The 26,513-nt window shown below is 61.7% G+C and overlaps 1 protein-coding gene across 1 annotated transcript; it reads right to left on the minus strand.

Moving 5' to 3' along the window:
• Nucleotides 1-635: 635 nt before the first annotated feature.
• On the minus strand, nucleotides 636-25,805 carry DRAXIN (dorsal inhibitory axon guidance protein). Its single transcript, XM_051834350.3, has 7 exons — nucleotides 25,735-25,805; nucleotides 12,241-12,696; nucleotides 9,963-10,153; nucleotides 7,732-7,843; nucleotides 7,350-7,439; nucleotides 6,542-6,631; nucleotides 636-1,401 (listed from the first exon to the last, which is right to left on the minus strand). Exons 2-7 carry the CDS (start codon nucleotides 12,656-12,658, stop codon nucleotides 1,289-1,291), a joined length of 1,014 nt encoding a protein of 337 aa, XP_051690310.3. The 5' UTR covers nucleotides 12,659-12,696; nucleotides 25,735-25,805; the 3' UTR covers nucleotides 636-1,288.
• Nucleotides 25,806-26,513: the final 708 nt, after the last annotated feature.

Raw genomic sequence — 26,513 nt, forward strand, 5'->3', positions numbered from 1 at the left:
GGCCAGCCAGGAATCTGCAGGGGGAAGAAGGCTTTTGTTATCTGCAGCCTGGTTTGCCTCAGACAGCAGGGCTGACCAGCACTGGGACGCCAGTGGGGGACCTACATGGCCCTCTGAGGTGGCCCCTTGAGCCAGATCTGCTGGGACAAGTGTTCTGGGCAGGTGTCACAGGTCTGCACCGTATCTCTTAATTCTATTTGTCCATGAGCCTTTTCAAGTCCCTTTGCATAAAGAACAAAGTTTTTGGGAGCCAGCACTATATGCAGAGGGATTAAGCCACCACTGCTTGTGACACCAGCGTCTCATATAGGTGCTGGTTCGAGTCCCGGCTGCTCCACTTCTGATCCAGCTCTCTGCTAATGACCTGGGAAGGTAGATGCTGGCTCAAGCTCTCAGCCTCTGCCTCCCATGTGGGAGACCCGGATGGAGTTCTGAGGTCCTCGATTTGGCCTGGCCCAGTCCTGGCTGTTGCAGTCATTTGGGGAAGTGAACCAGCAGATGGAAGATCTCTCTTTGCCTCTCTCCTCCTTCCCTCTCTCCCTCCCTCCCCCACCCTCTCTCTTTCTCTGTCACTCCACCTGTCAAATAAATAAAAATAAAGTCTTTTTTAAGCAAAGGACAACATTATTGTTTTCTCCAGATAGTTCATAGCTCAGAATTTCAGACCCATCTGCCTAAATCACTCCACAGCCATACAAGCAAGCACATGCCTAATGTACATTTCATTCTGTTTGCAAAGGTGATCCACTTCTGTCCAGGGAAAGTGGAGAGCAGTCAGTTTCCACGGGAGAGGGAACACTGGGGCCTCCCTGTGGAGGGGCAAGAACGGGGGCCGCGGCGCTCCGCAGCCTGGGTCCACGGTCGTAGCCTTGTCCCGCCAGCCTGCATTTCAACCACATCTCGGGCCGAGGAGCCACAGAACTCCACCGTGCCTCCGTGTGCACATCTGTGAACCGGCTTGAAAAGGTCGTCGTGATCATCCAGAGCGACTGAGGCCGCCGAGTGCTGAGCACAGCGCCCGGGGCCCACCCCGGGGTCCCCGCCTCTCAGGGGGGCCCCCTTGCTGCTCTGCGAAGCCGCTGCATTTGAAACAGGAAGCTGTTGCAGTGCTGCTGTCGGACGGTAGAGGGCACCCTCGACCCGGCCATCGCGGGCTGTGCAGGTGCCCGCTCGCAGGGGCCGAGTGTCCTGCGCCCGAGGCCCAGTATCTCTCTCACTGCCAAGTTATACACAAATAGCCCGGCTTCTCCAAGCCCCCCGGGCTCAGTCTCCAGGCGGCTGTGGGCCGCTAGACGTTGATGAAAGAGCCCTGGTCGCCGTCGGCCGTCTCGGGCTCCACGCAGCGCCCCTTCCTCCGCGTCACCCTGCGGTTCCGGTGGAATTTGGCGTAGCAGCGCAGCCCTGGGTAGAGGAAGGCACGCGGGTCAGGGATGTTAAGGGTCAGGCCTGCCCGCTTCCTTTATTCCCTGTAGCCCACCCTGCCTCAGGGCGCTTAAAACACGGGACTCTGCACGCGCCAGGACTTTGTGAGTCCAGGGCGGATGATCTTCCAGCAACCATGGCCTCTGGGTGACCGCGTGTGGCCGCAGCAAGCAGCCCCAGGCGGAAACGAAGAGGGTGAGGGAACTCTGAGGATTCTGCACCGCTTTCTTCAAACGTAAAACTGCCCAAAAGTCGTCTACACTGAGAAGGAAAAGTTATTAAAAATTTTTTTAAGCTTTATTTAATTATTTGAAAAGCAGAGTTCCAGAGAGACAGAGGAGAATCATCCCCAGATGGCAGCAATGACCCAGGCTGGGCCAGGCCGAAGCCAGGAGCCGGGAGCTGCTTCTGGGTCTCCCACGCGGGTGCAGGGGTCCAAGCACTTGGGCCATCTTCCGCTGCTTTCCCAGGCCACAGCAGAGAGCTGGATGGGAAGTGGAGCAGCCGGGACTGGACGTGGCACTCATGGGATGCCGACACTGCAGGCGGCGGCTTTACCTGCTATGCCACAACGCCAGCCTCTTTTAAAAAAAGTTTTTCAAGGCCGGCGCCGCGGCTCACTAGGCTAATCCTCCGCCTTGCGGCGCCGGCACACCGGGTTCTAGTCCTGGTCGGGGCGCCGGATTCTGTCCCGGTTGCCCCTCTTCCAGGCCAGCTCTCTGCTGTGGCCAGGGAGTGCAGTGGAGGATGGCCTAGGTGCTTGGGCCCTGCACCCCATGGGAGACCAGGAGAAGCACCTGGCTCCTGCCATCAGATCAGCGCAATGCGCCGGCCGCAGCGCGCCAGCCGCGGCGGCCATTGGAGGGTGAACCAACGGCAAAGGAAGACCTTTCTCTCTGTCTCTCTCTCTCACTGTTCACTCTGCCTGTCAAAAAAAAAAAAAAAAAGTTTTTCAGTGGCTCAAATTCTATCATTCCCAATAGAACCTCCCATAGCTCCCTATTACATAAAGTGACATCTCAGGCTGGCACTGTGGTTACACTGTGCCTACAACACCGGCATCCCACATCCCATATGCCAGCTACTCTGCCTCGGACCCAGCTTTCTGTTAATGCGGCTGCGAAGGCAGCGGAGGCCGGCCCAAGTACTCGGGTCCTTGCCACCCACGTGGGAGGCCATGCTGGAGTCCCTGGCACCTGGCTTTGGCCTGGCCCAGACCCGGCTGTTGAAACCTTTTTTTTGGGGGGGCGGCACCGTGGCGCAGTGGGTTAAAGCCCTGGCCTGAAGCACCGTCATCCCATATGGGCGCCAGTTCTAGTCCCGGCTGCTCCTCTTCCCATCCAGCTCTCTGCTATGGCCTGGGAAAGCAGTGGAAGATGGCCCAAGTCCTTGGGCCTCTGCACTGTGTGGGAGACCCGGAAGAGACTTCTGGCTCCTGGCTTCAGATTGGCACAGCTCCAGCTGTTGCGGCCATCTGGGGAGTGAACCAGCAGATGGAAGACCTCTCTCTGTCTCTCTCTCTCTCTCTCTGTAACTCTTTCAGATAAATTAATCTTAAAAAAAAAAAAAGAAAGAAAACTTTTGGAAAGTAAACCAGTAGATAGGAGATTCTTTCTCTCACTTGTCTATGTGTCACTCTGCCTCTCAAATAAATACTTTTTTAAAAGAATCTTTACATATGGGGCTAATGCTTTGGTGTAACGGGTTAAACCACCACCTGCAGCATCCCATATGGGTGCCAGTTTGGGTCCCAGCTGCTCCACTTCCGATCCAGCTCCCTGCTAATGCACCTGGGAAAGCAGCAGAAGACAGCCCAAGTGCTTGGGCCCCTGAACCCGCATGGGAGACCTGGAAGAAGCTCCTGGCTCCTGGCTTCAGCCTGGCCCAGTCCTGGCCTTTGTGGCCATTTGGGGAATAAACCAGTGGATTAAAAAATCTGTCTCTCTTTCTCTCCCTGACTCTGTAACTCTGCCTTTCAAATAAAATTAATAAATATTTTAAAAAAAAAGTTTAGCTTTAATAACAAACAAAGGCATGGAAGCCTCCTACATTGGCCAACAAGGCTCCCGGAGACCCGGACTCTCGCTCGTGTCCAATCTTCGCCTTCCGCTCTGCTCTCACTCGCCGACCCTGGCCACACCTCGTCCTCTTGCCTTCCCTCACACACTGTCTATTTCCTGTGTCAGGGCTCAGGGCCTTTGCTCCTGCTGTTCCCTCGGCCAGAATTCCCTGCCCCTTCACAGCCATCGGCTCCCAGAGACCCTCCCTGGCCACCGCAATTAAACTAGGCACGGCCATCCGGCCCGCCAGCAGCTGTGAGTCTCAGGCCACGGTCGCCCTGAGACATGTGGGCAGATACACTGTCCATCTGAGGCCGCAGAAGGCCACAGCATTTTGGTGGCTGGAGAGCCAGGTTCCAGTGTGGCCCGAGGACCCCCTGCGTCTCAGGCCCCGGCGCCCGCTCGACCGGGAGACCCTTTTCATCACCGCCAGGAAGCTTGTCCTTGGGGTCTCTGAAAGCCCACCAGCAATGCAGGGAAGGGTCAGGGTGGGCGGAAGCCCCTCCAGCCCCCCCAGAATCCAGGCTGACATTGGGAGCTGGATTCCAGCCCTGGGCCCTGCATTCAATGCTGTGGGGTTTCCCAGGACTCCTGGCATCCCCAGTGACCCTGCTGGTGAGGCGGTCTGGTGCCAGCCCCTCCTGGCCCCCCGAGAGCTCCCTGGCTGTCACGGCCTCTATCTTTCCAGGGAGCTGGAGTCTGCAGAGGAAGTTCCGTATCGGTGGGGCCCTGGAGTGCACGTGGGCCTCGGGCACGGACCCATCTTTCAGCTGCCTAGAGAGGAAGGGGTCCCTGGGCAGACGGGCACCCACCGAGCCACCCACAAGCCCCTCGCCCTGGCCGGGCGGGCCCAGAGACCTAGGACTGTGCCACCGGACGCCTTGGATTCAAATGCTCGCTCTAGACCTCGGTCTGCTGCTCTATGCCATGGGGCCCGGACCCTCCACATGGGTGACAGCTCCCTGGCCTCCGCAGCCCCGGCTGCCTTGTCCTCCTGTCTCCACACGCCGCAGCTACGTCGGACCACGCACGCCACTCCTCTGCTGAGAACCCGCCAGTCACTTCCCATGACGAACCAAAAAGTCCAGCAAAGGCCGATAGGGTCCTGCGGGGGCCTTCTGGAAGCTTCTCCCACCTCCCCGTCGGTCGGTCAGTAGGCACCACACCAGGCTCCTTTCTCTCGGGCTCTTGCCCTTCTACTCTGCCTCCTGCCAGGAACCCCCTACGCCCGACACGCTCCACGGCACGTGCAGCCGGCTGGCTCCAACGTCTATTCCTCCCGCGCTTTCTGAGCCAACTCCAGGGCTGATCGTACCAGCCCACATGACTTTCCAAGGACAGCTTATCTCCCGCTGAGCTTTCTGCCTGCTCGCTCCCTGGGAAGGAAGGTGGGGGTGCAGGACTGGCTGAGAGGTTCCTCCCAGCGCCCAGCTCCGTGCCCGACGCATCACAGGCACTCGGCAAGGATTTCTTCCCTGCCCGATGAATGGATAACGGGAACTGAATCGCTTTCTTGCTTTCACACAGCGGATCGGTTTCAAGGTAACGTGAGCAAAATAGGGCAAGCGGCTCAGGTTGCCGAGGGGCTGAGACCGAACGCTGATTGGCTGTTGGATGCTATGGAGTAATTATTGTTCTGTGTTGGCCTTTGCTCTGTTTTATATCAGAAAATATTTATTTATTTGAAAGGTGAGATGCAGAGAAAGATGGAGAGACAGAGAGATCTTCTATCTGCTCATTCGTTACCCAAATGGCTGCAACAGCCAGGACTGTGCCAGGTTGAAACCAGGAGCCAGCAACTCCACCTGGGTCTGCCATGCGGGCGGCAGGAGCCCAAGCGCTCGGGCCACCTTCTGCTGCTTTCCCAGGTGCGTGCACGTTAGCAGGGAGCTGCATCGGAAATAGAGCAGCTGGGACTTGAACTGGCGCTCTTGCAGGACAAAGGCAGCACAGGCGGTGGCTTCGCCTGCTGCGCCATGCGGCAGACCCAGGCATTTGTGTGTAAGAACTTCCAGGGACTGCTGCTGTGAGTGCCGGCCACTCCACTTCCGATCCAGCCCCCTGCCAGCAGCCTGGGAAAGCAGCAGAGGATGGCCCAAGTGGCTGGGCCCCTGCACCCATGTGGGAGACCCGGATGAAGCTCCTGGCTCCTGGCTTCAGCCTGGCCCAGCCCCAGCAATTACAGCCATTTAGGGAGTAAACCAGTGAATGGAAGATAAATCTCTCTCTCTCTCTCTCTCTCTCTCTCTCTGCTTCTCCCTTTCTCCCTCTCTGTCACTCTGTCTTTGACGTAATTTGTTAAAGAGTACTTCTAGCAATAGGTACTGCAATGCTCACAGACGGGGTATCTGTGGCTCCCTGGAGCTGCTCCATGCTGGGATGGGGGATTTGGCCCCTGAGTTACTACTGAGAGGGGTGGGGCGGGGGAGGGGGGAGAGCCTCAGGCTTGTCCTCTATGCTAGCATCTCCCTGAGGGTTTTCAGCAAATAGCCCCAGCACTCTTCCAGCCCTGCAGGTTTGGGCAGCCTACTTGAACTTCGCTTATTTGGGTTCCTAAGCACTCCCTTCCGGGGCCGTTGTGAGAAAGCACGGAGCCCCAAGCAGTGGGGGGGGGGCGGGTGTCAGGGGTCCCCCTCCCGGGGTGAGGGAATCCCACGCCCCACGCTGTCACTGGGGGCACCTGGAGCTGGGTTTCTGGTGTGAAAGCACAGCCTTCTCAGGTTGGATCTTATTTAAAGCTCCTGCCTCCCCCCTCCTCTCCCCTCCAGATCGTGGGCGATCGCGCCAGCTTGTATTTCGAGAGGTGAGAAAAGCAAATCTGAGAAGAGATGCCAGGAGCCCAGACTAAATGAGCTCGCAGATTGGGGCGGCGCCGAGCAGAGCTATGCTCGTGCCTGTCCTCAGCTCCCCAGGGATTCTCCCACTCCCGCCTTCCCCACAGGCCCCTCCACCCACCCCCTGCCAGGAAATCTTGTCTTCCAGGAAGCAGCCTGCAGAGAGAGACAGAGGCCCCGCGGTTCCCCAAGCCGCCCCTCCTCCCCGCCCGGGGCTGCACGCACCTTCCACGCACATGCAGTCGTCAAAGCATTTGTTGTTGAGGCCCCGGTTGTGGGGGGTGCACACGCGCTCCCGCAGGTCGCAGCAGGTCCCTGCCGACACAGCAAGCGTGCGCTGAGCCACGCTGAGCCGCCCTGCCCCGCCGCCCTGCCTGCGCTCCCCCACCCCTGACAGGAGATCCATCATCCCTGTGGCGGGCTGGGCACCGGCAGGGTGGGCCATCTGCTGAACCGCCCGATGGATGTCACAGCCCAGGCCCCCCAGGGGTGGGGGGGCAGACGGCAGAGACCCCAGCTGTCCCGGCTCGGGCACTGATTGATCGTGGGTGGAGCAAAGGTGCACCCTGGGGAAAGCGAGTGGAACAGCCCCAGCGCCAGGCCGCTGCTCCTGGCCTGGCTTGATGGGGACAGTGACCGGGCAGCTGAGGATTCAGTGAGGGCACAAGGGCGGGACGCAGCCCTGCCAGGGGTCCCGAGAGGTCAAGAGGAGACCAGGCTGGTTGGAGGCGGGGAGGGGCGGTGGCCAAAAGGCCAGGCAGCCAGGCCGGCCCAGGTTCACGCTGCCTCCTAGCTATGTGACCGGGACAAGACCTGGCACCTGAGTCTGAAAACCGAGGCTGACCATGAACCTGTGTCTCCCTCAGACTGCCCTGAGTCCTGTAGCGCATGTAGGACAGCAACTCCCGGGAAAGTGGCAGCTGCTGTCGTGTCTGAGCCACAAAGGGCCGAGGGCCCTGAGCCCTGCTCACCGGCCTGGGAGCCCCCTTCCCCCGCCCCGCCGTGGTCCCGGAGCGCGGGTGCTGGCAGGTACCTGGCAGGCAGTCCTGGTGATGCTTGCACGGCTCCCCTTCAGCCGGCGCTGTCGCATTGCCATAACCGGAGAGCGCGCTCCAGTGCTTCTCTGGGGACAAGGAGATCCGTCAGCAGCTGGGGCCCAGCGGGCCGCAGAGACTAAGCCCGTGCCACCGCCCCCACAGTGCGGCTCGGACCGCGCTCTCTCTGCCTCAGTTTTCTCTTCTCTGCAATGGGACTGACAACAGCACAGACCCCGCAGATTCTCCCCAAGGGGGAGCGGTGGATGCACCTGACAGCGTTTTCCAGTCTGAGTGTCACTTCCTGTTCAGGCTCAGCGCCTCCCCGATGGGGGCAGGAGAGAGGGGCCCCGGGCACAGGTGGCGTGGGGGTGGGGGTACCTCTCTTCTCTGCGGAGGGCCAGACCTCAGGTTTTAAGTCCTCATAATCGGTCCAGTCGAACAAGGCCATGTCCAGAGTGGGCATCACCTCCCCATCTGGCCGGGGCTGCACCTGCAGACAAGGGGGAGAGAGGCAGGAACTGGAGCTTTCTGACCTGTGGCAGCAGGAATGCGGGGCTCGGAGGGGCTCCTGAGAGCGGCCACCCACCCGGCCTGTCCTCTGCGGGGCAGCCTGGGCTCCCAGCCCAAGGACCAGAGCCAGCACGTGGACACAGTAGGCGGGCTACCCGCGACCTGGCACCGAGGCCCCTGGGAGATGCAAAGGCACTGCTGTCCTGTGGGGCCTGGACGCCCACAAGGAGGAGGAGGAGGAGGAGGAGGAGGAGGAGGAGGAGGAAGGAGCCCAGTTATCTGTCTGCAGCCCTGGCCGTGGCCTGGGGGGAGCTGAGCGCCAGAGACTGCGCTGGATCTGCTCACGGTGGCTGCACCTCCGTGGGCTGCATGGGCCTGGGGCCCTGCGGATGACCCTTAGGGCGGGCGGGCGGGTGGGGTGGGGGGAGGGGTGGAGAAGCACGGCTTTCATCAGAACCTCAAGGGACGCAAGACCCAAAAAGAGGCCTAAAAAGTTTGATTTCTTTCTTTCTTTCTTTCTTTCTTTCTTTCTTTCTTTCTTTCTTTCTTTCTTTCTTTCTTTCTTTCTTTCTTTCTTTCTTCCTTCCTTCCTTCCTTCCTTCCTTCCTTCCTTCCTTCCTTCCTTCCTTCCTTCCTTCCTTCCTTCCTTCCTTCCTTCCTTTCTGGACAGGCAGAGTGGACAGTGAGAGAGAGAGAGAGAGAGAGACAGAGAGAAAGGTCTTCCTTTGCCGTTGGTTCACTCTCTAATGGTCACCGCAGCCGGCACACCGCGCTGATCCAAAGCCAGGAGCCAGGTGCTTCTCCTGGTCTCCCATGGGGTGCAGGGCCCAAGCACTTGGGCCATCCTCCACTGCACTCCCGGGCCACAGCAGAGAGCTGGCCTGGAAGAGGGGCAACCGGGACAGAATCCGGCGCCCCGACTGGGACTAGAACCCTGTGTGCCGGCGCCGCTAGGTGGAGTATTAGCCTAGTGAGCTGCGGCGCCGGCCGTGATTTCTTTTATATCTGTTGTTTCTTATTGAACCTTTAGATGATTTTTTTTGAAACCATCAGAGCCACAAAACAGTGCAGGAATGAGGCCCTTAGATTTGCCCTACAGTGTTTGTCCACATTTGCTTGCTTGAATGCTCTCCTTAGCTTTTTTAAAGGGCTGGAGTGGGGCCGGTGCTGTGACTTAGTGGGTAAAACTGCCGCCTGCAGTGCCGGCATCCCATAAAGGTGCCAGTTCAAGTCCCGGCTGCTCCACTTCCAATCCAGCTCTCTGCTGTGGCCTGGGAAAGCAGTAGAAGATGGCCCAAGTGCTTGGGCCCCTGCCCCCATGTAGGAGACCTGGAAGGAGCTCCTGGCTCCTGGTTTTGGAGTGGTCCAGCTCCAGCCATTGCAGCCATTTGGGGAGTGAACCAGCGGATGGAAGATGGATCTCTTTCTCTCTCTCTCTGTCTCTATCTCTCTCTGTAGCTCTTTCATACTCCTTCATCCTGGGTCACGAGAGCACAGCTTTAAAACGCCCACTAGTAGGGCTGGGTTGTGGCACAGCGGATAAAGCCGTGGCTTGTGACGCCGGCATCCCAGACCGGAGTGCTCTGCTCCCATCCAGCTCCCTGCTAATGCACCTGGGAAGCAGCAGACGATGTCCCCATTACTTGGACCCCTGCCACCCACATGGGAGACTCAGATGGGGTTCCTGGCTCCTGACTTCAGCCTGACCCCACCCTGGTCGTGGCAGCCAACTGGGGAGTGAACCCGTGGACGGAAGAGTTCTCTGCCTCTCCCGCGCTCTCTCTAACTCTGCCTTTCAAGTAAATAAATAAACAGTTTTAAATGACTATGAGTGTTCTGTCCTCTTTTGTTTGTGTACAGTTCTCCCCACAAAGAGCCTCGGGGCCCTGCACTCGGACACCAGCACACCCAGCTGGCACCTGCTTCCTCTCCCGGGCTGTCCCCAGAGTGGCCCCAGGCCCACTTTCTCCTGGTCCGTGACCCCAGGCTGGCATAGCCTGCACAGGCATCAGGACACCTGACAACCTGCTCCAATTCCCACCGGCAGCCGTGCCTCTGTTTCCCTAAGTGCACGGTCTGAGGCTGCTGGGGGCCCCTACCTGGGGCCGCAGCGAGGTCACGGGCAGGACGAGGGACTCCTCGGTGGCTGGCGCTGCCTCCAGGGTGGCCAGGAAGAGCATGGTGGGGGCCAGGCTGGTGGAGGAGTCCTCCATGGTGGCATCCAAGGCTTGGTCTTCGGGGAGTTCCACCTTCTTCATCAGGGAGCTGGGGCCTCGGACCAAGGCTCGACCTGAGGCACAAGGGGCCGGGCGCCGACGGGAAGAAAGATCAGGACTTCACCTGCCTGCCCTCTCCTACTCACCTTTCCTGCTGCCCACCAGGGCCAGCAGGACCCTGAGACGAGCTGTGGGGTCAGCCAACATCCCTGCACCTGTTCTCCCGGGGGAGGCGGCAGTGGGAAACTCAGAGGGGAAGTGTCGCGGCTACATTCTCAGTGTCGCGGCTACATTCTTAGTGTCGCAGGGGAGACGGCCCAAGAACGCTCCCAGTGAAGCAACATTCCAGCAAGTCCAGGTCTGGTAGGGTGGGTGCAGCCAGAGATGAAGGTATAGAAATGGGAACCAGTAGGATTAATCCTGGAAGTCTTCCTGGAGGAGGTGGAGTTCGAGGCGGAAGCAACACGATGAGAAGCTTTGCAGAGGGGCGAGGCCTCTGGGAAAGCAGCGGGCTCACCCTCGAGTGAGTGCTTCCAACATGGTGATGCTTAGTCCTCCCCCAGTATACGGAGCAGCTGCTGGGTGCTGGGTCCCAGGCGAGCAGTGTTTCACCCTGGCCACCGCAGGAGCTCTGAGGAGCGGGTGCTCAGCTACAGGGCAGGAAGCTGGTGCACAGAGAAGTCAGGCGATTTGCCCGAGGACACACAGCTCACGAGTGGGTTTCAACCCAGGTCCATCTGTGAGCGAAGCCAACGCTTTTAACCACTGATGCCGCCTCCCAAGGCACCCGGGCACCGCGGGAGGGCGAGTGCGAGGGGCAGAGTGTGCAGGGCCTGGAGGGAGGGGGCCCCTTTTCCTCAGGCAAGACCTGGTTCTGACTGCAGCTGGGTCAGCTGGGGTCGCACCCCGTCACCCTGCAGAGATGAGTCCCAGAGAGCGGAAGGGGACTTCGGGACCACTGGACCCACACCTCCATTTTGCTGACCAGGAAACTGAGGCTGGGTCAGCCTGAGCTTAGACGAGCCCGGCCCAGCCTGCAAACCTCCTCCGCCCACCTCCTGCCTGCCCCCCCCCAGCCAACACCCCTCCTAGGAGGGCCCCGCTGTGCCACTGGTGGGGGGGGCTGGGGGGCCGGGGAGCAGGAACAGGGCCACGCTCCACGTATGCCTGCCGGCTGGTGCTCAGGAGCGCCAGCACCCCTCCCCCCCCCCGGGGGGGCATGGACAGCCTCCGGGGGTTGGGAGACTGAAGGTGGACGCTAGGGTCCCCCCCGCCGGCTTCTGCTCACTTGGGGTGTCTCAGTCGGCCAGGCAGGGCAGCAAGTCCTGCTGTTTGCAGAAGGACTGAGCCCCAGCACCCTTCTCCCAAAGAACCCCACCCCCGCTGCCCACCCCACCACGTTGGTGGCACCAGCGGCCCCTAGAGGCAGTCTTGTCACAGGAAGACACAGAAGCTGCTTTGGGGCCAGGTGAGGCGGGGGAAGAGCTGTTCAGAGGCTCCAAGGGAGGAGTCCACGGGAGGGGCAGGCTCCAGCCAGGGCCGGGGGGGGGGGGGGGAGGCAGGGCTGTGGGGGGAGCAGCCCTGACAGAGAGCAGGGGCAGGAGCCGGGGGGCTGTGGTGTCTCTCCCCGCGTCCCCGGCGCCCAGGCTGGGGGCACTGACTCAGCATCCACAGGGCGCTGAGGGGTCATGGCCACTGCTGCTGCTCCTGACCCCACATGTCCCCGACTGCGCATAGCCCTCATGCTGCAGAGGGGGAAACTGAGGCAGAGAGCGGTCACTGGCCCAGGGCCACACGGCGGCTAAGTTGGGGTGCCGGGATCTGATCTCAGACAGAGCTTGGTTCCAGGGTCTTCCCCCGCAGCCCCCACCGAGCATCTCAGAGTTGATCAAAGGATGTACTTGGGCAGCACCGGATAGAGCCATCTCCACTGGGGAGTTCCAGTCGGATAGATTTAGGTCAGAGCCGAGGTGGGACTTCCTGATAAGACCTACGGGTGACCCCTCCTCCTCCCATGCTCCACCCCCAGCCGTCTCCCTGCCCCTCCCTTCTTCCAGCCCTCCCAGAGACCACACCCTCTGGGCATCCTCGGAGTCCCCGGCCGCCCCGCCCCGCCCCGGGGCCAGGAGCACGGCCCTGCCCCCGACAGCCCTGGGGCTACCTCTGTGCAGTCTCAGCCGGCTCCTGCGCCTCTTGTGCTCTCGGCCGCGTTTCCTCTCCCAGCCTGGAGCTCTGTTCTCCTTCTCCGTGGCGGGCGGCGCCAGGCCCAGGAGCCGGTCCCTGCTCTGCACCAGGGCTGCGGGACTCTGCTCAGGCAGCGGCCGCCCAGCCCCCGGCAACCTGGAGGCCTGCCTAGCAGTGGTGACCACAACCCCATCCTGGGCCCGTCGGCCCGGCATGCCTGGGCCCTGATCCTTCTTGCCCAGCCCCCGCCGTCGGTGGTGGCTGGCTTGAGGTGTCCACAGGGCAGGGCCTGGGAGCTCCATGTGATTCTCGGGCGGGTTCCGGGCGGGGGTCCCAGAAGCTAGGGAGCCGGCCAGGCTCAGCTGCAGGAGCACCAGGAGACTCAGGAACAGCATGGAGGCGGCGTGCACGGGGGCCTGGCCCCTGCTTCTCCCTGCAAGGAAGCGGTGCACGAGGGCTGCTCAGCGGCCCCTCCCCTGCCCGCCCCACCCCCCAATATTGCAGCCCAGTTTTTCTCGATGGGAGGGGCTTTGCCTCCCAGGGACATTGGGCAATGCCTGGAGAGGTTTTTAGTGGTCGAAGCCCCGGGTGGGGTGGAGGTCAGGGGTGCCGCCCAAGGGCCCCCAGCACAAGGAGTCCTCGCGCCCAGGAAGACAGCAGCGCCCAGGGTGGGACCCGGGGCTGGGATCCCTTCTCTGCACCCGCTCTGCCCTTGGCCGAGTCCCGGGGAACACAGCGGAGTCCTCCGGACTCAGAAACCCGCGCGTGGCCCTCGACGTGACCAGCAGCGCGGGGGCGGAGCGCGCGCCTTCGGGGCAGCCGGCGGCGAGACCTCGCCCCGCCCCTCGCCAGGCGCTGCCGGGACACCTGCTATCTCCCGCGCGGCTCCGAGGCGGCAGTTAAGGCGAAGTCACGACTCCTAAGCGGCCGCAGTGTCATTCGTCCCCCTCTGCTGTCCCGGGACAGCCGGCTCTGCCTCTCCTGGGCCTTTCCCGCTAAGGTGGGGGCTCTCCCACTCTCCCAGCCAGCGCGTCAGACTGGCCTCTGACCCCTGCAGGGTGCTGTGAGCCAGCGCTGCCTGCCCGCAGGGTACCCAGGGCCCTCCCTCCAGCGGGGCGGGGGGCAGGGGCTGCAGAGGCCGATGGGGGGCGGTCGGGGTCGGAGACACCTCCACCGCATCCCAGCCCCTCCCCCGCGCCGCCTCGCTGCATCAGCACCGCACGGGCGGCCTCACGTTAGCCGGACTGATTGAATTTTTATGGCTTCCCCAGGCCCCCTGAGTATCCCATTAGGCTGGCAAAGGTGCTTACGCCACTGTTTCTTTGTGATTTGTGGCCATGTAATTGCCCAGTGCTGAGGAGGCCGGCCGCCGCGTGTGAGGAGCCCCTGGATCCCGCATCTCGCCCTCCAGCCGGCGCCGTCCCTGCCGCCCCCACACTACCCCTGCGCCAAACCCCGGCGAGCGAGCGGCAGGGGGCGGCGAAGGGAGGCTTCCGCGGAACCTCGGAGCCCTGACCCGGCCGGTTCCCCAGGGGAGGGTGGAGAGGGGACCAGCCTTGCAGGCTCACCTCACCCCTGCAGAGACACGGCAGGCTCCTACCCCAAAAGCCCACAACACTGGGGAGGGGCCAGGCTGAAGCCCAGAGCCTAGAGCTCGCTCCGCGTCTCCAAGTACTTGAGCCGTCCAAGTACTTGAGCCGTCATCTGCTGTCTCCCAGGGTGTGCGTCAGCCAGAAGCTGCAGCCCCGCGAAGAGCCGGCACTCAAACCCAGGCCCTGCAGAGTGGGACGTGGAACGTGGGACGTGGGTCGTGGGAGTCTCCGGTGGCTACTTAAACACTGTTCCCAGGGCCGGCGCAGTGGTGGAGCCGATTAAGCCACCGCCTGCCACGCCAGCATCCCAGATGGGCACTGGTTCCAGTTCTGGCTGCTCCGCTTCGATCCAGCTCCCTGCTAATGCGCTTAGGAAAGCAGAGGACGATGGCCCTGGTGCTCGGGCCCCTGCACCCACGTGGGAGACCGGGAAGAAGCTCCTGGCTCCTGGCTTCAGCCTGGCCCAGCCCCAGCTGTTCCGGCCATTAGGGGAGTGAACCAGAGGATGGAAGATCTGTCTCTCCTCCTCGCTCTGCAGTTTGCCTTTCAAATAAATAAAAAAACAAAACAAAACAAAAATACTGCCCCCACTGCCCCCCTCTGTGCTCTTTATCCTGCACTCCCTTCTTCCAGGCCTGGGGTGTCCTCTGTCCTGGGGGACTGGGACACTGGCCTGTCCCCTGTCACCGGCCCTGCCTAAGGGGGCAGTACATGGGACACAGGGCTGGACTTGTGTCACCGTCAGCTCCCCGGCACACAGCCACAGCCGTTCTTCCTGGCCTGTCATCCTGGCCACCTTGCCGGCTCCTGCCCCTTGGCCTCACCCCCAGCCTTTCCCTAATGAGGGCCCCCAGGCCTGGGGGCTGGAATGCCTTAGGCGGCCCCACTTGAAAGAAAGCCCTGTCAATCAAGCATTGTTCAGCTCCGAGGGACTCCTTAGTCCTCCCTGCCTGCTCCCTGAGACTGGAAAGGCTGAGACCCAGCCCGGCCCTTCTGGCCTGCAGGGACACTGATAGCCCGGGAGGGGCCCAAGGAACAGCCCCACCTGGGGAGCCCTGGGGACCAGGCCCGTGAACAGAACCACCCCCCTCGCCCACAGGGAGAGGGGTGAGGCAGGACGCCCAGCGAGTGTGGGCAACGGAGAAGGCAGCCCCGCGGCACGTGCGGCAGCTCGCTGTCCCCGTGGCCACTCCTCGTTCCCCCATCGAGATGAGTGAGACCGTTGCTGAGCACGGCACAGGCCACGACGGGAACGGGGCGGGGGGAGGGGAGGTTCCGGACAACCCGGACGAGTAAGGAGGCCGAGCAGTGCTCAGAGCGGACTCCGGACCAGGGCGGGGGCTGGGGGAGGTTTGAGTAGACTGGGAAGGAGGCACCGGCTAGGCGGGTTCTGATCGGAGGGGCGGGGAATCAGGCCAGCTTAGTGTTTTAAGTGGCTCTCCTAAGAATGCTTAAGACAGGGCGATTAAGGAAAAGAACAGGGAAGCAGAAGGAGAGGTGTGGAGTTCTGGGTGTCAGGGGGACGCTCCTCGCCTGCAGAGCGGATGGAGCCTGGGCCACACCCCCCACACCCCAGGGTCCTAACAGACCTGTGATCTCGGCTCTCCCGAGGCGGGCGGGGCGGGCGGGGCGGGCGAGTCCCACAGCCCAGCTCTGCTGCACTGCCCTCCCCCAGCCCCTGCCGACCCCGCGGCTCTGGCCTCAGCACGTCGGTGGCTGGCCATGGCCTTCCCGCTCTGTCCCATGCTCCTCACTTGGACACTCGGGACCTTGCACGGCGCAGCCCCACCCCAGCTTGGCAGCCCCAACCTCTGCTTTCTCGGGTCTCCACCAGCAGACCCTGTTCCCCGGGACCCACCTTTCCCGCCTCTCCGTTCTCACCAAGGCTGGAACCACCTCTCCCCTCTGCCCAGTGCTCCCTCCTCCAGGAAGCCTCCTCCAATCTCTGCCTCAACGTGCTCCTCTCTCAGTGCTCCCCCGGCTTTTTAGAGCTGGGGTTATCGGACCCTGCCTCGGTGCCTGTCACAGCTCCAGGACCCTACAAATATACACACTGGTGACTGTGGATCGGAATAGAAGTGTGTGGAGTACAACCAAATTTATACTGAGCAAAAAATCATAAAGAAATTCCCGGGATGTGTGTGTGTGTGTTGTGGGGGGCGGGCAGCGAGCCCTGGAGTGAGGGCTGTGGGAGACTCCATGGGATTGGCTCACAGATCTTGGCACAGCCTGGCAGCGCTGTGCCAGCCTGGCAGGGAGCCACTCGGGAAGCGTGGGCTGCTACAGAAGTCGTGCCAAGGATCCCCGGCGACACAGGCTCTAATCCATTTGTGTCACTCTGGGAGCCAGTTGGGGGCTTCGTCTCAAAGCACCGAGCAGCCAGGCGACAAGGAAGGCAGGTGCTCGCCTCGCGCTCCCCCGTCAACCCGCATGGTTCTGCCTGGGGCTCACAAAGCCCCGGCTGCTCAGGGCTGGCCCGACTGTCCCGAGCTCCGGCGTCCGACCGGCCACCACCACCCTCACAACTGGGCTCTTAACCATCGGAATAAAACAAAAGCGATCAGGAGACGCCCCTCGCCAGTTCCCAAGCAGCTGCCAAGCCCCGGCCTGCTTTGTCCAATCCCAGGCCCGGGGCGCCAGGTGCTCATTTGTGCAAAGGCTCCCGAGGCCAGGGCAGGGCGACACAGCTGCAAGGCGGTGCGCAGGTAAGCGGCCCACCTCCAGGCCTGGACACATGGGACAGCGTCCCTGGCCTTCCCTCATTGTCTGTCCTTGCTGCGTCCTCGAGGGCGGGCCGAGCTGTCAGGGCCCAGGTCACGGGACGCCAGGCATCGGCAGCGTGGATAAGGACTTGGCGGAGAGGGGAGGGGCTTAGCGCACGCCCCCAGCACCCCCGCCACGCTGCCACCTGTAGGGAGAGCTGTCCTCACCCTGCAGGAGGCCGGGAACCAGCATCATATGCAAATTGAGGCAATGAACCAAGCCCCGGCCTCCCAGGATTCTGGAATGCCCTCCTCCAATAGCCTTGCATTTGGAGCCTTGGTGGGGGGGGCTCCACCACACCCCCACCCGCCTGGCAGACAACTGTGGCGCTCGGGCCACCTGGCTTCCAGGGCAGCTGTAGGACCAGCATTCTTGCCTCTTGCATGGTGGGCTGGGGAAGCAAGTGAGGGGGGCTCTGGCTGAGGGCCCGGGGCCCCTTAGGAATCCCGGGAGCTGATGGATCAGGGTTAGGCTGGGAACCAACAAACCTCTCTCACTGGGGGAACTCGGACCCCAGTCTCTCTCCCCGACTCTGTCCTCCCGGTCCTCCTCCCCCCCTTCTCCCCCTTGCGGGGACAGGGAGGTTGGAGACGCTGCTCTATTTGGACAGCAGGTTTCAGGGGTTCTGTAAGCATCTGACTCTAACCCTGTTTTTTTTTTTTTTTTTTTTTTAACTGTTTTTAAAACTATTCTGAAAACTGCAGTGAAAATAGCAGCTGTGGGGTTGGGTTGTGGCTTTAAAAAAAGAAAAGAACAGATGCCCTCAGGTGCATTACCTACCCAGTCTTATTATTTTTAAAAAAGATTTGTTTATTTGAAAGTCAGAGTTACAAAATCACACACACACACAGAGAGACAGAGAGAGAGAGAGAGAGAGAGAGAGAGTCTTCTATCCACTGACTCGCTCCCCAGATGGCTACAATGGCTGAAGCTGGACTGGTGCGAAGCCAGGAGCCAGGAACAGGAAGCTCCTGTGTCTCCCACGTGGGTGCAGGGGCCTGCAGGGGCCCAAGCACTTGGGCCATCTTCCTCTGCTTTCCCAGGCACATTAGCAAGGAGCTGGATCAGAAGCAGAGTAGCTGGGACTTGAACCGGTGCCCATATGGGTGCCAGCGTCACAGGTGGCAGCTTTGCCCTCTACGCCACAGCACCAGACCCATCTCTACCCAATCTGAACATGACCACAGCCCCATTGTAACTTGGGCTTCCTTCTGGTTTGCAGAAGAGTGTGCCAGGGTGCATGGTGAGCACAGAACTACTGTGGAGGCAGGCGCTGGGCGTAGCCGTGAAGAAGTCGGGGCTGGTGCTGGGGCACAGCATCGCATCCCATATGCATTCTGGTTCGAGCGCCACTTCCAACCCAGCTCCCTGCTAATGCACCTGGGAAAGCAGCAGGAGATGGCCCAAACGCTTGGGCCTTTGCACCTGTGTGGGAGACCTGGCTGGAGCTCCAGGCTCCTGGCTTTGGCCTAGCCCAGCCCCAGCCATGGCGGCTATTTGGGGAGTGAACCGGTAGATGGAAGATCTCTCTCTGTCTCTTCCTCTCTGTAACTCTGCTTTTCAAACCTGGAAAAAAAAGAAAAAAAAGACCCAAACTCCTGCTTTGGATGTGGGGTCAGGGGGTGGGGTGGGAGAGTGAGTCCCAGCTGTGCTCTTGACTTCAGCTTCCTGCCCCCCACCCCGGGGAGGCCGCCAGTGATGGCTCAAGTTCTTGGGTCTCCACCACCTGCGTGGGAGACTCCAATTGCGTTCCAGGCCTCTGGCTTTGGCCCGGCCCGGCCTGAGCTCGGTGGGCCTGCAGGCAGTGAGCCAGAGCTTTCTCTCTGACTCTCCCATAAGCAAGCAGTTGAATAGGATAAAGGAGCTGCTGCCCTACTTTATTGTGCGCCAAAAGCCGGCAGAGGCTCAGCCTCGTTTCAAAGAGCCTAACTGACATCCATCGGTGGCATTATTTTCTATCACTGGGGACAGCTTCTTTTTTTCCCTCACTGATTTACTTTCAAATAAGTAAATAATCTAAAACGAGGCATAGCAGGGGCTGTGGCAGATCTGTGTGGGAGACGCTGAGGAGGACTAGTGTGAGCGAATGAAGGGCTTAAGGGTTTGTCCGCATAGACAGAGAAAGCAAAACTTAATGAATGGGTTGAACTGCTGCCTGCAGCGCCAGCATCCCATATGGGTGCCGGTTCGAGTCCTGGCTGCTCCTCTTCCTCTCTGCTAATGGCCTGGGAAAGCAGCAGAGGATGGTCCAAGTGTTTGGGCCCCTATACCTTTGTGGGAGACCCATATGAAGATCTTGGCTCCTGGCTTTGGTCTGGCCCAGCCCTGGCTGTTGCAGCCATCTGGTGAGTGAACCAGTGGATGGAAGATCTCTCTCTCTCTCTCTCTCTCCCCCCCCCAACCCATTCTCTCTTTCTGTAACTTTGTCTTTCAAGTAAATAAAATCGATCTTAGAAAAACTTTTTTCACCTACTTGAAAGGCAGATCTACAAAGAGCGTGGGTAGAGATACACACATACACACACACACACACACACACAGATCAATTTTTCTATCTGCTGATTCCCACCCCAAATGCCTGCAACAGCCAAGGCTGGACTCCGTCCAGGTCTCCCGTGTGAGTGGCAGGCACCTAGAACTTGAGCCATCTTTTGCGGCCTTCCAGGCACATGAGCAGGAAGTTGGATTGGAAGCAGAGAGGCCAGGACTCTGATACGGGGTGTAGGCGCTCCATGTGCGGCTTTGCCCACTGTGCCTCGAAGCCTGCCACCAAATAGAGGAAATTTTGATTCAAGAACCATCAGTGGTGGAGGCTGCTGCACCGCTCCTAAACCCTCGCTTTATTGGCTTCGTGTAAATTGGGATGATTCTAGGTTATGTTTCATTTGGCAAAATATTTCCATTGTTCAACAAAAGTTTTATTTTTGGCAGGGGGTGGGGGAAATGAGCCCCTGACCATTGGGCTAGCCGATCTCAAAGGCCCTTTCTCCAAGAGAGCTTGGCATTTAATGCCCCCAGCCACTCCTTCTTCTTCCTATTTGTCCCACAGCCAGCCCCTAGGGGCAGAGGTGACAGGGCGAATCCCCTAGGGTCTGGGCAGAGCCTCCAGGGCCTCAGGATGTGCACCCAGCCAGTGTGGACTCAGAGGAAGTATTTGTGAGCAGGAAACACACAGACAGTCACAGCAACCCGCTGCCAGGCCAGGCCTCCCCCTCCCCCCCGCCAGGGCCACCTCTCTAACGCCGCCCACCCTCGGTCACAGGGAGACCCTGACGGGCCTGGCTGCTGGGATGGCACCCTGGGGCCAGCACAGGGCCCCTTTGGGGCGACTGGGGTGCTTCTATCTTTCCAGGGCTCCTCAGAAAGGAGGGCACGGTGCTGGGGGCAAGGGTGCTGGACAGGGCAGGGTCCCGGGTGCGGAAAGACCCTCCCTAGGGAAACCCGGCTACCTCCGCAGCTCCTAGGCAGCTCCCTCAGCTAACCCTGGGCAGGTGGAGCGGGAGACCAGGACCCGCCTCCGAGGGGATCTTGTTCTGAGCGCGCCCAGTGGGGAGGAAGCGGCTGAATCCACTCTGGCTGGCTGGGGTCAGGGGTCTTCTCCTCCAGCCCAGTGGCGAGGCCTCTTTGCTCATGGGGATTCGAGCCAGGGGGTGTAGGCCTGCGGGCCACAGCTGGGCAGCTCACCACTTGCATGCCAGGGACCCTGGCCACTCAGTGGGGCCCAATTCCATCATCAGTCGCTGTGCAGGTGCCTCCCTCCATGTCACTAAACTCTTGGCACCATATCCATGCTTCACCCCTGCCCCCATGGAAACAACTTCCGGTGCTGCTCCTCTGCCCTTGCCCTTGCCCTTGCTTTCCAAAAGATTCCCCGAACACTCTCTGCACCGCCCCATCCCCAGCCTGGGCCCGGGGCAGGGCAGGCAGTGCTGCCCCCAGATCAGGGCTCCGTGACACGGAGGACAGATGTCCTCGGATGCTGGGATCCGCTCCTGTCTAATGACTTCACACTTCCAGGAAGATGGCACGAATGCTTGAATTCCGAGTGCTCCCCCTGCCTCCCCACCTCCGGCACCGCCCCATCACCAGGTGGACACTTCCGGAATGGCTGGAATTGGAGGACAGAAGTGGCTGGGCCCAGACCCCCTGCCCGCTCTTTGGTCTGACCCTGCAGTCAGCCCCACAAACCCAGGAGCTGCAGCTGGGCCCTCGGAGCTCCTGGACCCCGGGGAAGAACGCCTGTCTCCTCCAGGGGGAGCTGCCTGGAAAACAGGGGATTTTGCTCGTGCGGTGGGAATCTCACATCCTAAGTGAGAGTGGAGGGGGGAGGGGCAGATTCTCCATTCATTCCCCAGGCATTTTTGGGCTGAGTGCTGTCCCTCTAATCTCTCTCCTTCCCACCGCCGCCGCCTCCTCCAGAGTGAATCTTAATCTCCCTGAGTGTGAAGTGGGTGCTTCCAGTGTTTCAGGGGGAGGGCGGGGCGCTCCAGGGAGGGACGGAGCAGGTGCAGCACAGGGCTGGGCCGGGAAGCTCAGTGGTGGCCAGCAGGGGCTGGGACTCCGCAGCTGTCCTGGTGGGCGCTCCCTGGTGTCCAGACACCTTGATAGTCCTGGGCCAATCCTTGTCCATGTCCCTGCCCTCTGGGGCTTTACCCCCCTCCCACTCCCACTCTCCCACCCCCACCCTGCTCTGGCCTCCCCGCTCCCCCACCAGGGCCACCTGCCCCACCCCAGGCCTTTCTCTGCCTCGTGGCCTGCTGAGTACCAGGTGCTTCTCTGCAATGGAGCTGCATGGGAGCCTGAAGCCTGGTGGACAGCCACCGGCCCCACCGCTCTGGGTGCAGCACAGGGCCCCATACAAGGGAACCTGCTCCAGTCTGCAGGGGGAGTTTCGGCTCATGCTCTTACAAACTGACAATCTGACGGGGACAGAGTCCTGGCTCAGGGTGAGAGGGGAGATCCGGGCTGGAGTGTGGAGCTGCCACGGTCCCCAGACACAGCTCCTGCCTTGTGTGCATCCACAGTCCAAGCAAGAAGTAACAGCGCCTGCCCTGCGGAAGCCATCAGTCTAACGAGGGAGGTACAGTTGCTGCCCTCAGAGGATTCCCAGTCTGAGAGGGGAGGCACACACTGGCCTTGGGAAGTGCACAGAACCTGCAGCTTCTAAACCACACAAAGACACAGCCTTGTCCCCAGGTGTCCCCACCGACAGGGGGACACAGCCTGGTGGAGAGGCCAAGGTCTAAAGAAAGATGGGGCACAGACCTGTTACTGAACCCAGCACACAGACAGCAACCACCTCCAGCGGAGCCCTGGGACAGCCCTCACCACGCAGGGCGCAGGGTGGAAAGAGCTGTGCTGTGTGACCGAGGGCCATTTCTCAGCCTCTCTGAGCCTCAGAATCTGTCCCGTGAAATGTTGGGGTAGGGGTTGTGAGGACGAGGGGAGGTGAAGATGCATGGGAGACAACAAGCCAGGGTGAAATCAGCAGTGGCTATAGTTGGACGAGGAGGGTGAGACAGCCAGGGACGGAGGGGGGGGCTGGGAGGCCCCCAGTGTGGGCAGGGGGCGGGCGCAGGTGGCCGTGTCCTCTGTCCTCTCTGGTGATGGATGGCCCCGACAGGTCTGGGCCGGCCTGGAGGGCCATTGTGTGGGCAGAGGAGGCTGGGCTGCCCTGCAGGCGCGGCTCCATCTGCCTTGATTGTTTCCAGCAGCAGCCCTGGGGTGCCCAGCCCAAGGCCTCACACCTCAGAAGCCTGCAGGGGGCGTGCTGGGGCCTCCACAGAGGGGGCTCCCAGCTCTGTGCACCCCCTGACCTAGGACCCCCACCCACCTCCTGAGTGTTAGTTTTCCCTCCTGGTACTCGCCACCCCTCCCAAGCAATGTATGTGCGCATGTGTGTGTATATGTGCATGTGTGTGCGCATGTGTGATTGGGGGGATGGGCGACCCCTTATTCCCCAAACTTCATCATCTTAGTGCCTGGACAATTTAACATAATGCCTGGTGGTGGCTCTGGCAGAGGGTGTGGGGTGCGAATCCTGGCTCCAGCACTTGATGACTGTGTGACCCTGGGCAAGTCAATTTACCTCTCTGTGCCTCATTCCCACATCTGAAAAGTATCTGGGTGTCACTTACTGGGCCTCGGCTCTCGCGGGCCTGGAGCTCAAGCCCTCTTCAGTTTGGCCCTTTGAAGAGGATCACAATCTTCAGACAGCACCAGCCCCAACGGCTGCAGAGAGCTGTCTGGACAAAGCTTTGTGGGCCTTAGCTAAGGTTGTACACAGCGGAGCAAGTGTTCGAACTGGGATTCGAACCCACAGCCACCCGATGAAATCGGCCTTCGACCACTGCTGATATTCTAGGACGTGTGTGTGTGTGTGTGTGTGTGTGCGCACGTGTGCTCGTGCACCACACGCTGGGGCCCAGCCCAGAGAGAACACCTAGAGCTGTTGAGTCGTGCACTTAGCTCATCCCGGCTGCTCTGGATTCCACCATCGGCTTCTCCCTTGTCACCGCTGCTGTCCCCATCAAAGGACAAGGACCTGCCGCGGTGTTGGGATTGTGGGGGCTAAAACTGGGGGTGGGGTGGGGGGAGGGTTGTTGGTCCCTGACCACAGAGTCTCACTCCCAAAGGGAAGGGCTGGAGCAGAGGGGAGAGGCAGACCCCACCCGGCTGGGCCGCACCACGGAGGCTGGGATGGCCCCTGGGAACCTTCCCTGGAGGGGGCTCCTGCTCACTGCCCCATCCCCATCACATGCCCCGCAGAGACCAGGGAAGCGCCTCCCTCTGGGTCCCAACAGTGGCTAAGTGAGCAGGTGCGATGCGAATCAGGTCTGTGTGACCCCGAGTCACGTCCCGCCTCTGTAACCTGCACCCAGACAGAGGCAGGTGCTCGCTCCTCCGCAATGCCCGTGCCAAGGCTGACTCTGCCTTTGACCTGGCCGGCAGAACCCCGGGTGGGGGGGGAGGGAAGCTGTGCCTTGTGGTTTCCCATTCATTCCTGTCTCCTTGACTGAGGTCGCCATTCAATCTAAGTGTGCACGGAGCCAGCCCCCACCCCGTGAGGAGCAGACCACAGGAGACAGGGAGGCAGGGAGGGCAGGGGGCTGCCTACAGGGGAGGACATCCATCTGACCTTGGCCTGCAAGGACGGCCAGGCTTAACCTGAACACGTGGTAGGGGGACCCTCGGCTGGAGGGAAGAGCTCAGTACTTGTCCAGCATTGCCGAAGCCAAGGTGAGAGGTAGGCAGGCTAGGCTAGGTGCTGCAGAGGTCTTTGTGGTTAATTTAGTGGCCACAGGGAAGCGTTGAGGGGTTTGGGTTGGAGAGGGGACAGATGGAATGGGGCAGGGGGGAGGAAGCCAGCAGGGGTGCGGTCATTTTCCTCTGTGTTGGAGGCAAGGAGGCTGGGAGAAGCCTGGGGGTTGCTGGAGCCACTGAGCTGGCTTCCAGCTCAGAAAGAAGGCAGGGAGGGGGGAGATGGGAGGAGGGCCGGGGTCACCGAAGCCGGGTCTTCGCGCTGTGCAGGAGCCATGGTGGGGTGGGCGTGTTGGGCTAGGGAGTCCCCAGCCCCATTCTCAGCTCTCAGGAGAGAAAGCCTCTGCCTGTGGCTGGAACAAAAACTCAGCCAGGGGCGCCCACACCTGCCGGCTGGGCGCTTTCCTGCCCTCATTAAACCACTTGGCCCACGTCACTGCCAGACTCCCAGAGTGGCTGTCACCTGCTCTCACCACATAGATGATGGCCAGGGGTTTGGACGGTCGCAGCAGGACAACCCCCTGCCCCCATGCAGAGGACCAGAAATGGCTTCTGAGCCGGTGCCACTAGCACAGAGATGGGCCAGGCACCGGCTCAGAATTGGGACGAGACACATGGATGCCTGCTGACCGAGCGCCAGCTGTTGGCAAAGCCACATTGACCTCATTTTGAGAGCAGAGACCCCTCTTTCACCCTGTAAGTGTGAGAGCCTGGATGGGCAGGGGAGGGCTTGGCAGGCAGTGTAAATGGTGTAAATGCCGAGGGTGCCACGGTTGGATTCCTCTGAAGTGTCTCTAAGCCTTGAATTTGTGATCCATTTCTTTCTGTGCAGCCCCCAGCCCCAGCCTCGTCTGGGCCTGTAGACACTTCTCCCCTCCCCCAGCCATGTGCGGGGCGGGGTGGGGGGGAGGCACCCGACATGCTTTTCTCCTCTCCCGAGGTAGGTCCTATTATTACCCCCTTTTATGTCGGGGCCACTGAGGCTCTGAGATTCTTTGTCCAAGATCACTCCCAGAGTTCCTGCCTGCTTGACCCCTGAGCGCTGGTACTTGAACTGCTGTCGACTGTGCATGGCCAGGCTGGGAGGTGGGCAGCGTGGAGGAGTAGCCAGGGCAGGGGTCCCCCTGAGGAAGAGAGAGGCCCAGGGAGCACCCAGCCGAGGGAGGCAAGGAAGACTTGGCGGGAAACACAGGCGCTCTCCAGTCTCCAACCTCGGCTCCCGAAGGTCGCTGAGACCCTCGAGTGCGGCCGGAAAGCGCCAGGGGCGGGGAGGGAGAAGGAGCAGGAGCTCCGAGGAGGGAGCCCGCGCCGTCGGGGCTGCTAGGGCGCGGCACCGGCGGGGCCGGGATGGGAGCGCGTGGGGCTGCCCAGCGCTCCCCCAACACACCTCGCCGACAGGGCAGGAGGGCGCTCCCTCCCGTCGCCTCTGCCCAGGGCGCAGAAGTCCTGGGGTCGTCTCCAGCCGTGGCCAACTGGGATCCCCGGCCGGAGACCCAGAGACAGAGACACACAAAGAGAGATCGGGTCCCAGAGGGGGAAGGCTAGTGCCGAGGAGGAGCGCGGGCGAGAGCCGGGACCCCCGAGGGCGCGGCGAGGCCGTGTCAGAGCGCGGAGATTGGGCGTCCGAGGAGAGAGCGAGCCCAGCCAGAAGCCGAGGGGAGCCCGGCGAGGAACCGAGGGGCCGAAGCGGGCGGACGGACCGGTCCGAGGGCAGGGGAGAAGCGGCATCCTCACCTCCAGCCCCGGTCCCTCGTGCGCCCCGCCCCTGAGCGCGCCAGGTAGCCCACCTTTGTCCGGGCGTGCGGCCAGGTGAGGCGGGAGGGCGGGGCTGGGGGAGGGCCGAGGCCGTGCCTTACCTGTTCGGCCGGCGGGGCGGGGGCGAGGGGCGAGGGACGCGGTGCCGAGCGCCCGCGGAAGCCGAGCGCAGCCGAGGAGCAGGGACGGCGCTTAGAGGTGCGCGGGCGGCAGGAGGCTGTGCCCAGGCTGAGCGGGGCTGGAAGGAAGGGGGAGGGGGACGGTGGAGGGAGGGGAGGGGGCGGGAGCGCGGGGAAGGGAGGGGACGGGGAGGGGACAGGGGAGGGGCGGAGGGCAGCGGGCTCCACTGCCCCCCGCCGAGGGGCAGCCCCGGCCTGGCCGGGCCCCCGCGCGCTCCCGGCCGGCGCGCCCTCGCCAGCTGCGCTCGGCGTTCTGGGCCCTCTCCCCAGAGGCCTAGCCACAGCCGCCGCGAGGGCGCGGGGCAGACAAAGGAGGTAGACAAAGGCGGGCGCAGCCCGCCGGCCGTGTGGGCACCGGGCGAGGCGGCCCCACTCCTCCCGGTGCGTGACAGCCGCCTCGGCGCGGTCCGGAGCGCGTGGGACGGGCGGGCGCAGGCAGCGGTGGCGCATCTGGAGTGGCCCGGCGGGGAGCGGGCGACAAAGGGCCGCGGCGGGGGGTCCCCGGCAGACCCCAACAATGGGCAGAAGCTGCGCGCTCAGCTGCGGCGGCGTCCGGCTTGGCTGGGGCCGGCTGGTCCCCAAAAGGATTATTCCGCCCTGGCTGTCAAGTGGGACAGAAAAAATGCCCGGGCCGAGGAGGCGGCGGGACCTTTGTCGCCTCGGAAAGTGCGGAGTGTGCGTGACTGGGTGTGGACGGGGGT

The sequence above is a fragment of the Oryctolagus cuniculus genome, chromosome 7, assembly GCF_051225735.1.
Source record: "Oryctolagus cuniculus isolate XC-2025 breed Fujian yellow rabbit chromosome 7, ASM5122573v1, whole genome shotgun sequence".
NCBI lineage: Eukaryota > Metazoa > Chordata > Mammalia > Lagomorpha > Leporidae > Oryctolagus > Oryctolagus cuniculus.

Coding starts and splice junctions, on each gene's coding strand:
- DRAXIN (XM_051834350.3), bottom strand. CDS start 12,658: ATGCTGTTCCTGAGTCTCCTGGTGCTCCTGCAGCTGAGCCTGGCCGGC. Junction 10,154..12,240: donor CCGGCTGAGACTGCACAGAG/GTAGCCCCAGGG, acceptor CTTGTGCCTCAG/GTCGAGCCTTGGTCCGAGGC. Junction 7,440..7,731: donor GCCCTCCGCAGAGAAGAGAG/GTACCCCCACCC, acceptor CCTTGTCCCCAG/AGAAGCACTGGAGCGCGCTC.